Source organism: Oryzias latipes, chromosome 2 (assembly GCF_002234675.1).
Source record: "Oryzias latipes chromosome 2, ASM223467v1".
Lineage (NCBI taxonomy): Eukaryota > Metazoa > Chordata > Actinopteri > Beloniformes > Adrianichthyidae > Oryzias > Oryzias latipes.
In genome coordinates, this window is record NC_019860.2 from 15,624,941 (window position 1) to 15,638,735 (window position 13,795).

Consider the following 13,795-nt stretch of genomic DNA (forward strand, 5'->3'; position numbering starts at 1 on the left):
CTTCACAGCCGAGGATGGGGGGGGGGGGGGGGTTCCCCCAATCCCTCCAAGGCTTGTTTTTGTCTTTGCTGCTATTGGGATATTAATGCAGTCAATGATAAAAAAAACAGTCCATGTGTTTATTTCCATAACCTCAGTCACCCCCATGACATCCACTTGACAGGAAGTATATCTGCTAGGACAGATGCCAAATTATCAAACTATGTTCACATCGCCGTCGGTAACGTGTGTTTGAGTGGTCACATCCCATAGTCTCTAAACAGGCTTCTGTGCTCAAAACTCCCGCATTGACGCCTAGCTACGCAGATTTTTAGGACCATGTTCAAGCTCTACGTATAAATCGCGGAGCAATCGAACACGCGTCGAAAGTTAAACCAGGTTGAACTTTGACCAATCAGGGTTTCGGTTTGGGTAGTGACGAATGGATCGCATCAATCGTTTTATCATTGATCATGGACAATAAAATGATTAATTGCGTTTTATGCCTGTCTGGATCCACATGACGCCAAGTTTATATAATGGAAAAGACCTGTGGAAGTAAAAACCTGGAGCAAGGTGGTGGACATGCGCTAGTAAACGGTAGAAAAAGGGAAAAAAAAGCCCCACCCTGTTATTCTAGCGTGAACACCATGGTCTCTACATGCATTCAAGAACCCGAGTCAAATACCCGGTGTGTATGTAGCTTCATAAGGTAAATAACTAAATGTTACATTTTTCCACTAAATACTATTTTCTGTTTTTTGTTTTGTATATTTTGGTTGAAATGTGATCAAATGAAATGTAATAAATATAATAATTTCAGCAAATTGCTGTTTTTTTGCTTCCTAAAGTTCAAAGTTATCTGACTTACAATAGAAATAGCTTGAGGTCATTTTTTGTTTTTTCCTGACAACAAATATCTGCCAAAAGGAACATAAAAGTCGCAAACCACTATTGCTCCACTACCGTGTCTCACTATGGGCATGTCCTTGGATGGATTTAATCAGAGGCTATTATTCTTTCACATTTAAAGATTTTTGCCAAGCTTTCGAGTGATAAATCAACCAAAGTGATCATCATTGCTTTAATAGCTACTATAAAAGAATGCAAGAATTGGTCAGGATTCAATAAAAATGTTCAAGTTTCATGATGAGGAAAAAAAACCCAGTAACCTTGATAATTGAACCCCACTATGGCCCCAGATGAAATGGATTTACTTGCCAACAGGTTCTCTGGCCTGTCATTCACACTGAAAGACGTTTCTGCTGCCAAGCTAAACTGACCGACTCTGTTCTGGGAGGGTCAGTGTGATACGCTCCGCTCCATCTTAGCCTCAGGCTGCCGTTGAAGCCTTCAGCTGAAGTTGAGTGCAGACTGAGGTCAATTTCTTTGTCCTCTATCCATTTCACTGTGAATGAACTAAACTGAGACCTAATCTGGGGGCTCTGACCCACCTTTGGGGATACAGTGCCCGTCTCAGCTCTGACCTCTATCCACGACTGTAACTTTAGAAATCTGGCCAGAGCTCTGGATGCTGTCTGGCAGCTGTAAGAGTATCCCTGTTTATCCAGTGCAAGGGATGGAAAAGTCTACCGTTCTTACACTTTAGACCCTGCGAGGCGCAATTAATCGCCCTGAGGCTCTCAGAGGACAGATGGGCGCTTTGGATGCAATCTGCTGACCTAATCGACTCCTCAATCTGCTCAATTCTGATTTTTGATGGTGAAATATTATAGATTCAAGTTCCTTAATATTTATTTCCAGTGTTTCTTAAACACAGAGTGACATTAATATATGGATATTTTGAGCTAAAGGTCTTTATAAAACCAATTGGATTTATAATTAGACACTGAAAGCAAGGAAACATTGAGAGAAAAAAATCATTAAGTTCCCTCAAGAGTCATTTGACGCTCATTTACTGGCCAGCAATAAGCTAACAGGTCGTGTCTGTTTACATGATTGATTAAAATCATATTATTTAAACCTGAACAGTGCTGTAAGCCTCTGGGGATGGCGTGCTTTTAGTATGAAAGGTTCCAGATGCTGCAATGCCACTAAGCAAAGCAGCAAAATGAAGTGAGGAAGTGGGCAATGGGGTCATTAATCATTAAAGAAAGACACTGAAAGAGGAGAAGAAAAGCTCCTCCTGATAAAGTGTGTCTGGCGTTAAAGGGTGAGTTTCCAGAGGAAAAAACAGCTTTAGGTGATGAGACATGGATCTGTGAACAACAGCAGAAACCATCAGCCTGGAAACAGCAGGAACAGTTTATCCCTCCAAACTCAAGAGATACACAGTGACACAGGAAGTAAGAAGGTTTCAATAATCTGCTTTCTTCAGGGTGGACACATCGTCTTCCTTTTTCTCATAAAGGGGTGAAAGCGGCTGTGGGGAGAGGTAAAACGATCTACCTTTGATCGGAAGGTTCGGTTCCTGCTCTATCTGCCTGCGTGTCAAAGTCTTATTGGGCAAGGCACTGAAGTGCATATTGCTCTGGCCAACTCCTTCCAGGCCAACCCAGCACCCCTCTTCCCCTTCCTATTGCTGAGAGCTCTCTGTTTACACTCTTTCCTGCTAGCTTACAGCCCCTCACAACCCAAAGCGAACATTACTGGTGCAACAAAAATGGTGAGCAATATTAAAGCAATCCAGTTAATTTTGAGAATCTAGGATAATTTTTATTGGAGGTGACCAAAGAAAGATCTAACTTCTTTCTGAGACTTATATTCAGTGCAAAAACAGGCCTCTCAGAAATAAGTCAAAAGTTTTTACCCCCTTGGTAGATTTTCGTTAAATAGGCAAAAATTGGGGTGAAAAAAAATTGTCATGCAACGATAAATAAAATCTAGTCACAGACACATTTTCTGAAACTGAGATTAGTTTGCTTTTAAAAAACTTTCTTGATAAGATTTTTCTTGTAATACCAGACAGAATAGATATTTTTTTCTTAAAATAATGGTCTTTCTATGTAAGATTTAGTTTTTGCATTGTTGTTTTCATGTTTCATTTTATTTTTTACATGTGAGAGTTGGAGACTCAACCCCTCCCACATGTTGGACATATGTACAATAGGGAAGTCCATTCCTTAGATAATCAAGATTTTTATTTGTACAAAACTTAAACTAATAACATTTCAATTAACTTCAATGGGATACTATCAATTTTTTTTTGTTAACATTCAGTTTAAGTTTAGACTGCTCTTTGAGGAATGACACAGAGGGGTTTGTTTTTCATTATGTGGTCACAGAATCTGTGTTTTCCTGGACTTTTATCTAGAAGAAGTTTTGTTGCTCATCCCTGTAGCTACACAGTTCTGGAAGATACTATAAAGAGAAAACAATTTGCTGTGAACAACATAATTCTTGTGATAACATGACGCATATCTCACCTGCGTGACTTTGTCTGTGACGTTGTGCGTCCTGTCTTTGACTTTCGGTGCAATGATGGTCTTCTCTGACGAAGGAGGGGACGGGCACTTCTTTTCGTTGTTGACCTCAGAGAAGTTGAGGGTGATCAGTGGGATTTTGTTGATGGTGCTGTACTTGTTGAGGTTGGAGTCGGACGTGGAACCGAGCAGGCTGGACTTGATGTGGCTGAGCGGCCCTGAGAAAGAGAGCGACAGAGCGAGAACGGCGCCCGTGAGCAACCTTGGCCTTCAGCTGCCTGAACACGGTGACCATGGAGCGATAATAACTTCTGGAGTGAACCACAGCACTGATGACACAAACTACATCATCTGAGTGAACAGACTGGAAGTTTCTCCTCACAGAAGAAACTGTCAGGTGTATGGTCAAAGAATGCAGCAGAGTCGGTCATCATCTCTGAGTCTGATGAAGATTAGACATCACTGGTGTGCCGAATTTATAAAACACTCCTCACAGTTGAATACAAACTGCTTTGGAGATTCGAGTTCCCTGAACTGTAGTGAAAGCATTCAACGCTGCAACAATACGTGACAGTGACACACCCACGGTGACATGTGGTCCTATGAGAGTGATAAAAAGTGAAGGAGAATTGCTGATTCAGTTGAGGGAAGCAGCGCAGGAAGGCTGCGCTGTTTTTTTCCTGCCTTTTTCTCCAGGAACAGGCGCAGTGATTGAGAGTCAAGGACAGAAAAACGGACAGCTGAGGATGAGCGATTGCATGCGTAGCTTCAATACATGCCACAGTCAGGAAACATCACAGCAGTCATAAAGAATAACTTAAAGGAAAAAGCTGAAGCCATACCCCCAGCCATCCAGGAACGCGATACTAGCAAACCAGAGGAGAGAAGAAACAGGAAGTAAAGGGGAAAGCGGGATTATGGAAGGTTGGCAGGACTGTGCATTCATGGGTTTAAACAAAAATCAACATTATGGCATCAACAGTTGATTTACAGCAGCAGCTAATAGGAAATTATTGCAGAATTGAAAAGGACATTCAGTGATGTAAGATTCCAGAGCTAGCGACCCAGTCAGGCTAGAATCCTGTCATTCACTATAAATAAAAGTATGAAAATAAAGAGAGAATGTAGGTTTGCAATGAAGGTTTTTGTCAAAATGCACCTTCTTAAAGTTTAAAAATACATAAATGCAACCTCAGATTAGAAACACCATAGGACACTTGGTGTTTTCTAATACATTTAATTAAGAATGCGACTATTCTGCTTCATTTCTTTTTTTTACTAACTATTAACATTGTGCCTGGTAACTTAAGTACATATTTACACAAATTCCTTTCATGAATGTCACACCGATTGACAGTTTCTTACAGACCAGAACCCAACAAGAGCCACATAGTCTCACTTTATTGTTTAGAAAATTAACAATATTAATATTTTTGTGGCCATCACACATATTTATTTTATAAATGTAGCTTTTAAATATTACATTAATTGAATTACAACAGTGTCTGTATGATTTTAGTTTAAACCGTTTTCCTTTCTTTTACTTTTGATAGCAGCACACACAAGTTCCTTTCAAAATAAAACCCACCCTGCGTCAAACAAGATCTTCCTGCTGCTGCAGCAGATCTATTTGAATTTAAAAAATGCCAGACAGTCAAACATGATATTTTTCCTTCTTTAACTTTTAAATTATTTAAACAACACGGAAGTAGAATCCAATCATTCAAAGGAAACTCAAAACATTTAGGATAAACTGTTTTTTTGTCGTATTCTTTAAGATGTGAGGCACAAAACACACAACACTGTCATTTTTAATAGTTTTAAACAGCATTTGCTCAAAACTAACCACTCTAGTGTTAGTAAAAGACACTAGACTTTTGGAGGTTTATATTTGATTGATTACAATAAAAACACAAAGTTTTTATTGACAGAATTTCTATGACAGTTAATTAAATTTTTTAAGATCACTTTGCTCAGTTGTTTGACATGTTAAAAAAACCCAACTTAAATCTGAAAAATGGTGGGAATCAAATTCTTTCTTCTCACATGACTGAATGTCCATCCATGCAGCAGCAACACTGCGAATGTTAAGCTGCGTAACGTCAAAGAAGAAAAGTGCTGGTCACAAAAACCGGTTACATAGAGAAAGTCAGGTTTCAGTTGATGGTTTTAAGTCGCATGACATGAGCGCCATTCTGGAGGACAAAACAAGTCCCAAATGGGGGTTTAACCAACTGTTTATCCTAATGAATCATACAGATATATTTAGGAACCATGCAATCAGAGACAATAATGATTTACAGTCCATTGCAATACATCTTATTTTCAGCGACTTTTTATTGAGGCTTCACAGACGATTTGTTTATGTCGCAGTTTGAGATTTTAGGACATAAAACTTTAAACCTAAACATTGTCCTCTTGGACAAAATTGGCTTTTGGCAATCCATAAGTGTTTGATGCCAGCATCAAGCCCTCCTGTTTCATGCATTTAGATAAATTGCTTTAAAAAAAAAAATCTTGATTATTTAATCTGATGGCGCAGAAACGATCAAGAATTTTTGAAAAAGCAATGTGATCTCGACTTTTGTAAGTTGCCAGTACAACTCCAGGTGGCGCTCCACTTGAAACATAATATATCATGTGAAAGCTATGAAGTTTTATTTAGAATTGCGGCCCCAGGAGTTGCACGAAAGCAGAGTTTGAAGCCGTCATGGGAAACATTGATTTCCTGCAATGACGTCAGCAGCAGTGAGAGAAAGTGTGGCTGCATGCAGGCGCGTGCACAGCTCAGCGTCTTCTTAGCAGATTCTTCCCACAGCGGCTGGCGCGGGCCGTGGCCGCTCATGCACACCGAGATCCAGCCCCCCAGAGCTGTGACGATCATTTGGGTATTTGCCCTAAAACCTTACAATCAGCCGCCAAAGCCGTTGCTTCTAACATGAACCTTGTGTGGGTAAAACTCATGCAACAAGCAGGGTTTGTGTATTCTACGTTTCATCTATTAGGCTTGGGGAAAAGCCACAAACTTCAAAATGCAGCAAGCTGCCATTGGTTACCTTTGATATTGCGACCATTGTCTGGGATGGCAGCCACCCGGCAGAAGAGAAGAAAAGAAAAGAGGATGTAGGTAAGAGAAAAACTCTGGCTTTCTTTGATAAATTGGTGCTGGCATCGGAGTCGCCACCACTTCACTATGAACAATTCATTACAGAGAAGGAGACGTATGACCATGTCAGCATCTCAGAGCTATCTGAATGGAAATGAGAGTTTAGGGGTGGGGCAAAGCCGACTGGGAAGAATACTTCTACCCTCAGCCTAACGAGACAGAAATGCTAATGAGGGATTTAGGACTCCAGGGAAGATCCATTACACAGAGTCCACAGTCGGACTAGTTTAAAAATAACCTATAGCATTAAAAAAAGTCCTTTCCAAAGAAAACTACTAACTGTTAATGAGCAAATGTTCACACGGAGGATTAGTGTACAGGCATGACAATAATATCCTGGTCGGAGTTTAACTGGTAAAGTTAGAGAAAATATCTAACCAGAGTTACCTAAACCAGTGAGGGAACTCCTACCTTCACTGGCGTGTCTGTCCCTGAACACCGCCTTGGATTTGGACCCGAACCCTTCAATGTCATGTGCGGAGGAGGCTCTACGAATGCTGCACATGCTTTCTCTAGAGGCGGTCGGGGTGAGGCCTGGGATTGAAGGAGCCCTTATAAGTGTGGCCTCCTGGCTCTTATGATGGGTCTCGGCGGTGGGCCTGTCCGGGTACAACCGATCCCAGGCTCCTTTGGGCGAAGAGTGATCTAGAGGTCCGGACACAGGCGTGGAGCAGTGGCTGGGGCCGATGAGCGCGCGCGTGTCGTTGCCGTAGGTGGGGCTGCAGCTCTCACGGGTGGCGGGCAGTTGGTAGTCGTTGGTGGCCGCAGAGCCGTCGCTGTGGTGCGGTGAATCCACCATGACTGCGTCGGGGTCCTCCTGAGGTAAGGACTGTTTGCTGATTCCCAGGAGAGGTAAGGCCGAGAAGCGAAAGCGGAAGAATTTCTTTTTTCCTGAAAAAGAAAAGAATATTTATCGTCATTGTTCACAACCAACATCCCAAACACAAGTAGAGTGTTAATTATTTTTCATAATAATCAGCCTGTGAGCCACATCCCACCCAGAAGTAACTACTAACTCCCAGAGAACAATCACCCATTGCCCTAACGCTAATGTAAGTTTTAATGCCCTTTTTTTTTTTTACTTGTCCTGTCCTACAGCTGGGCAAACAGATGAGAGCTGAAGGCCTCTTGTGTTGGACATATTTTACTTTAACAACAGGGGTTATGAATTTTCTGACAAACCACAGGTGTGTCTGAATAAACCCCTTTTGTAATCAAGGTAAAACTTTATTCATTTGAATCGTATTTGAAGATTTTTTGTGTTGGACCGGACGGAAAAGGAAAGGTGGTAAGAAGAGAGAGGGATGTTAGAGAGACGGGGTAGAAGGGGGATTATAGGGGGGGGGGGTAAAACCATGAAGCAGCATAAAGCAACCAGTTGCTGGATGTTTATCAATACGGTCAGGTTCAGATGTAATACAAATCTAGAAGGGGCGGGGCCTGTCCACACAGACACTCAAATGTTATAAACACACCTGATGGCTGCAAAAATGTCCACATGTCAACATGTACACAATACAGAAAATGTTCACACACGCATACCTATGCCTTCAGACCAACTAGCGTGAAATATTTCATTCAATCACGCAAAGTGTTTGTGCAAAGGTGAGCTAACTGTGCTCAGGTGAGTGTTTATGTTCTTCTAAAATGGATGGCGGAATGTGAAAAGAAGGAGGGCGAGTTCCCAGCCTTCCCCACACCAAGACCCCCGCCGCAGCAGCCACAACCCCCCCCCCAACGCCACTCGGCAGTAGGCAGAGAACAACCGCCCCCCGGGTGACCACATCCGCCACCCAGGCCAGGGCCAGCAGGACTGCCCCTAGGCCCCCAGAGCCAGAGAGCAGGGAGGCACGGAGAGACAGAAAGCGCAGCCCCGGCCCAACCAGGAGAGCAGCCCCCCCACCGCGCCAGGAGGGCCCAGCGCCGGGCCCCACCCGAGAAGAGTGCCTGCAGCCCAAGGCAAGCGCCTCATCACCACCCAGGAGTTCTTTTTTTTTTTGCTCCGCGCTCCAGGCAGCCACCCACTCGGCCCACGGTGGGTCCAGGAAGGAGTAAGGCAGGGGCCAGCCGTCCCCGCCCAGGAGGAGGGCACACAGGAGAAGAGGGGGTCCACAAGAGATGTTGTAAACATGGCCCGACCAGGCTCACCCACAGTTGGAAATTTGGCGAGGCTCAGCACTCAGGGGCAAGGACCAGAACCCACACCACAGGGACACGGACACCCCCGGCTCAGGTGTGATGCGATCCCCGGCTCTTGGCCTTGCCAGAGAGCTCAGGGATCCCTCTCCCTGCATGGAGAGAGCACTGCCGGCCCAGAAAACCAGCACCCAGGGGACGCGGCCATCGTTGCCAAGGGCCCAGTTCCTCCTACCAGGGAAGGGGTAGGGGACAGATGGTCCAAGGTCCCACCTTCCTTGCAAAATGCGTGTGTGTTTGTGAGGGTATGTGTGTGCATGTGTGTGTGTTTATGTTGGAATGTATATTTGGAGGAGTAAAGGGTGTGTGTACTAAGGGGTGCAGTTAAAATTGAGGGGACATCTCCTGATTACTCACAGTGATGTCCCAGCACCCTCCCAACCAAGGGGCCCTAAATGTCTAAGGTACGGTTAAAATTGGCGGGTAAGACGCTAAGAGGACATCTGCTACTTGCTAGCAGTGATGTCCAAGCACCCCCCCCCTACCAAGAGTCTTACATGTCTAAGGTGCAAATAAAACCGAAAGATGGGGGGCCCATTCCATACGACAACCATGGGAGGGGGACCACTCCCAAGTAGCTCCTCCCCCCAAGGTGCATCGCAAGCTAAACCCCCTACCCCCTCACCCTAATATGAGATTATATGAGGAAGTGGGTAAATCGGGGACAGCCGATGGACTGTCCCCCGGTGGTCAAACAGCCGTCCCCCAGCCCCCCCCAGCATAGGGCCCAGGTCCCCCCAGCCCAGGGGTCCCATCCCCCGAGGCGCTGATACCCCAGCAGGCCCCACACCACCCACCCCACACAGAGAGAGAGGAGCCAGAAAGCGCTGCCAAAAAACTGTCGATTTTATGCAAGCATCATTTCAATCTAACTAAGGGGAGCCGGTTTAGCTCGTGCTGGTTTGCGGCGCCTTCCGTCCGTGAAACCAGGATTCGAATCCGGGCTGCTTCCTGTTCCCTTCTCTACTTCTGTGCCGGTCCGAAGCCCGGTTGCTTCGAGAAGGTTGCGTCAGGAAGGGCATCCGCGTAAAACATTGCTAAGTTTACTATGCGACTTGTTCACTGTGGCGACCCCTGATGGGTAAAGCCGAAAGAGGAAGAAGAATTTCAATCTAAGATCTGCATCTGCATCCCCAAACAAAACCTTTCAGAAAACAAATAAGTGAGCCTTTAAATAACAACAAAAAGGTTTAGTTGTTACCATGTTTCAAGAGCACTTCTTAGCCTGTTTTTGACCCCGACTTATACTATTTTAAAATCTGGTACAACCTAACTGTGTCAATGAATTTCTTTTCAGCCGAGCGTCACCAAATTGCATCCTCTGTATGAGGCACATAAAAGAAAATGTAAAAGTAAAGCCCCACTCAGATTATCAAGAAAAAGATGTATTAAATGAGTCAAACAACCCCAACTCTATGTCATATTAATGTGTAGTCAAAAGTACACTTAAAGTCACACTCCGATCCTATTTTGATTTATTTTAAAAGCGTTCCAAATAATCTTTCAATTATTATAGTAATTTTTAGACAAAACTTAAAAAAAGCTGTCATCTTTTAGGACATAGTTTCTGCAGAGCAGCAGGAGGTTTTGGGAAATTTGCCTCGGAATTCCCCTCCCTGTTGCTGAGAGCTCCCCGTTTATACGCTTTTCTCCAAGCTTCACAACCCCTCATAACCCCAACCTAACATTACTGGTGCAACAAAAATGGCGAGTGATATCAGCGTTATCCAGCCATACATTTTTGATCCAGATTCCAACTCAGATGAGGAAAACAAAGACGTACATGGATCTATTTGTCTACAAGTGGATGCATCAGAATGCAGTGCATTTTCTACATCACGAATACAATCTTTTTTCCCATAATTCACAACTATTTGAATAAATAAATACTCAGAAATGTAATTTTGAGCTCAATTTTGTTTACATATGCCCTCTATCATCAGAAAAATGTCCCAACATCATGTTAAAAACAGCATTATCTTTGTAGTGGGTACACAAAGCCTTCATCTAAAGTGAAACTGCACCCTACCTCGACTTTAGGTAAAAATAAGTTTTCCTGGGAACACAGAGCCTCAGAGGATATTTAAATGCGGCCCAAAACGGTTTACAGCTTTCTTGATTAAAACTCAGAACGACCTGACTGCATAAAACTGAGCCAATGCTGATTTTTAATGAGACAGAGATATCCAATCACCTTTGTTGACCTTCAGCCTTCTTTATATACCACATAGTGACAAAACGTTCTCAAAAACTTTAGCATCACTTTTAATATCTATCAAATGTGCTGATGGCAGTAGAAAGTCTGCCAATAAAGTGATCCTAACGGGGGAAAAAAAAATCTGTCAGATCAAAACAAATGTCTTTGGAGCCTTAGGCACCATTTCACTTTCCTTCAATTATTCCTACAGGATGACTTCTACTAAAATATAATGATGGGGGCGGCGGCGCATGGAGGATCCTCAGACAGGGTTGAGTTTTTTTATTTTAATGAGTGACACTCAAGGAGAAAGACGTCTAACAGAGATAGACTGTAATTCTAAGGGAAATTACACGACATTACATTAAATATTTTTATAAAATCTTTGCAATAAATAAGCCAAAAAAAACATTGTATAATGTCTGTAAATCCTTGCCTAAAGGGTTTATCACACGTACCACCACTAGCCTTAAGAGTTGGTCATTATTAAGTGAATTAGCGTCAAATTTAACAACTTTTCAGGCATAAAACACTCCTCAGCTAAAACGCTCTTTTTTCAAACAGAGAGGACACACAGAGGCAAACTACTTTCACCCTCTACAATTATAACTGAACTGTGTCGATAACAGTATCTGCAAAAGCTGGATTTGTTCAGACGCAGTAGGTGGTAAATTTGAAAATTTCAAATTTGACGCCCAGCGGGGTCCCATCCCTGATCGTTACTGAGGCGACTTAAAGAGAAAAAAAAAGAAACTTGTCTTAATATTAAGGCCTGCTAACTGCTGATGAAATTGAAACTAATTAACATATTTATTGTTAATTTTACAAACTACATGGAAGCAAGAAGAGATCAGTTCTTTTATCTTCTTTTGTCATTAGGTTGTTTCCTCCTTTTTGTATATTTTTTCTTCAATTTAGCCTGAAGTGGGTGTGGTCTGTCACCAGTCTTGCCACGCCCACAACAAACACCTAAAAGTAACTATTGGTCAGAGTTGAGACGGCTGAAGTTATTTAATCTAGAGTTAACTGAAAAATAGATATATTTGAACTCAAGAAAGGAAGTTCAATGTACTTTTATATATACTTTATATTTAAAGTCAAGCAAAATTGTGTTAATTTGCAATCGCAGGCAAATTTCAGTGTGCTCTTGTACTTCTGAGAGTAAAGAATTTACAGATTTGATGTCAAAAAAGTCAAATATGCCTTCAATTGTAAGATAAGAAGATGAAATAAATTTGTGGCAGTGACACACGGGTTTTGTATAATGAAGTTTCTGTGGTAAAAGCTATTTTTGCTGCAGTTTTAATTTTTTGTTGGCTTATATTCAAACAATAATGCAGTGTTTTTCAACCAGTGTGCCGTGGGAGATGGTCATGTGTGCCATGGGAAGTTACCCATTTTCAATGATCTAAAATCATTTCCCATCTCCAGGAAATCAGCTCTTTGTTCATCCAAACAGGCCGTAATAAAACACTGAGTAGTTTGGAATATGAAAGATCATAAAATACGTTTTCCGTTGTGTTTATTTGATTCTATTAAAGACACTTTGATAAGAATGACGGGACCATGATTTAGATGCAGCTTCGGCTCTGTTTTCGGAAAAGTCCTGCCCCTTTAACTGTCTCCACCAATCATTCTTGGAGGCTTAATCACACGTCATTAGTCGGACCAATCAGAATGTGGTTAGAATATTCACTTCCTTGTTCCGATTCTGCTCATAAAGTCTCTCAGTTCCAACAAAAATAACAACTAAAGCTCGTCTTTAGCGGTGTAGCTTTCCACAGAATCCGGTGTCAGACCGTGGAACAAGTGAACAAAACAATGAAGCTCAGAGAAGCGAGTCTGTCTTATCGGCGGCAGTTTTTGCACTACATCTCCCATGATGCATCGGGTTAAAGTGACAGCGTCTCAGCATAAAAAGACTCTTCCCTGTTAAACGTCTTGAAACCACAATGAACACACATCAAACAGTTGTTAAATTTTCTTGATGATATCAGAGGTCAACAGTTTAGTTCTCCTTCAAGGTTTGTGTTTATCAACAGCCAAAACTCCCAGAGTTTGGTCCAAGTCATTTTTCTAACTGAAACACTTTTCTAATAACGAGTGGATTATTTTATATGTTGAATTTAAGAATAAGTAATAACAACATTTAAAAACAGGATTAACGTGAAGTGGCCAAAAGACACAATTCAACTAAATTGAAAAAATTTAATCATCTAAAAAGAAATAAAACATTTTTGTTAAAGTTTTCAAAGACTTCATCTTTGATTAAGACAAGAGAAAAACTAATAAAACTTCAACATGTTCACTTTTTGAAACAGAAAGCATACAGAAAGCATAAATATGTTCATTTTTTTGTGTAAATTTTGTCAAATATATTGTGATACTATAATTGTTGAAAAAAATTACAGTTGCCTTTGCACTAACAAAGAAAACAAAAAAACAAAACAAAAAAAAAAAAATCACAATTTAGAAAGAATATATATATATTTTTTTTGTGAAGTTACATAAGATTGCTACGGAGCCCGTGTCCTGACATTAAGATATAAAAATATATCTTGTTCCCACAGATTAATATCTTGTTCCCACAGATTATTATCTCGTTCGCACGAAATACTATTCCGTTCCCACAAGATACTATTGCGTTCCCTCAAAATACTATTCCGTTCCCTCGAAATGATTAAGTCGTGCGAACGCAATAATTATGTCGTTCGAACGCAATAATTAATCCATTCGTACGCAATAATTATTCACGTCATAAGTCATTCACGCGGATATGCTCTCTGTACGCCGGCAAAAGCCGCTTTCAGCGGTAACTTACGTGTCTCTGTGACCCGTATTCGTTCAAAAAAGGAACATGAAAAACAAAAATGA

The 13,795-nt window shown here is 41.8% G+C and overlaps 1 protein-coding gene across 5 annotated transcripts in view; it reads right to left on the reverse strand.

The window, feature by feature from the left end:
* The window catches only part of LOC101169590 (potassium voltage-gated channel subfamily H member 7), a 98,242-nt gene that overhangs the window by 32,829 nt on the left and 51,618 nt on the right, over window positions 1-13,795 (reverse strand). For 3 of the 5 annotated variants that reach the window (XM_020710299.2, XM_020710294.2, XM_020710292.2), the window contains exons 4-7: window positions 6,940-7,419; window positions 6,419-6,439; window positions 4,205-4,228; window positions 3,366-3,580 (exon numbers count right to left, since the gene is read on the reverse strand). In XM_020710299.2, the coding sequence (XP_020565958.1) occupies window positions 3,366-3,580; window positions 4,205-4,228; window positions 6,419-6,439; window positions 6,940-7,419 (740 nt within the window). The remainder of the gene's footprint in view (window positions 1-3,365; window positions 3,581-4,204; window positions 4,229-6,418; window positions 6,440-6,939; window positions 7,420-13,795) is intronic. The other 2 variants (XM_011484162.3, XM_011484173.3) reach the window with 2 other exon arrangements.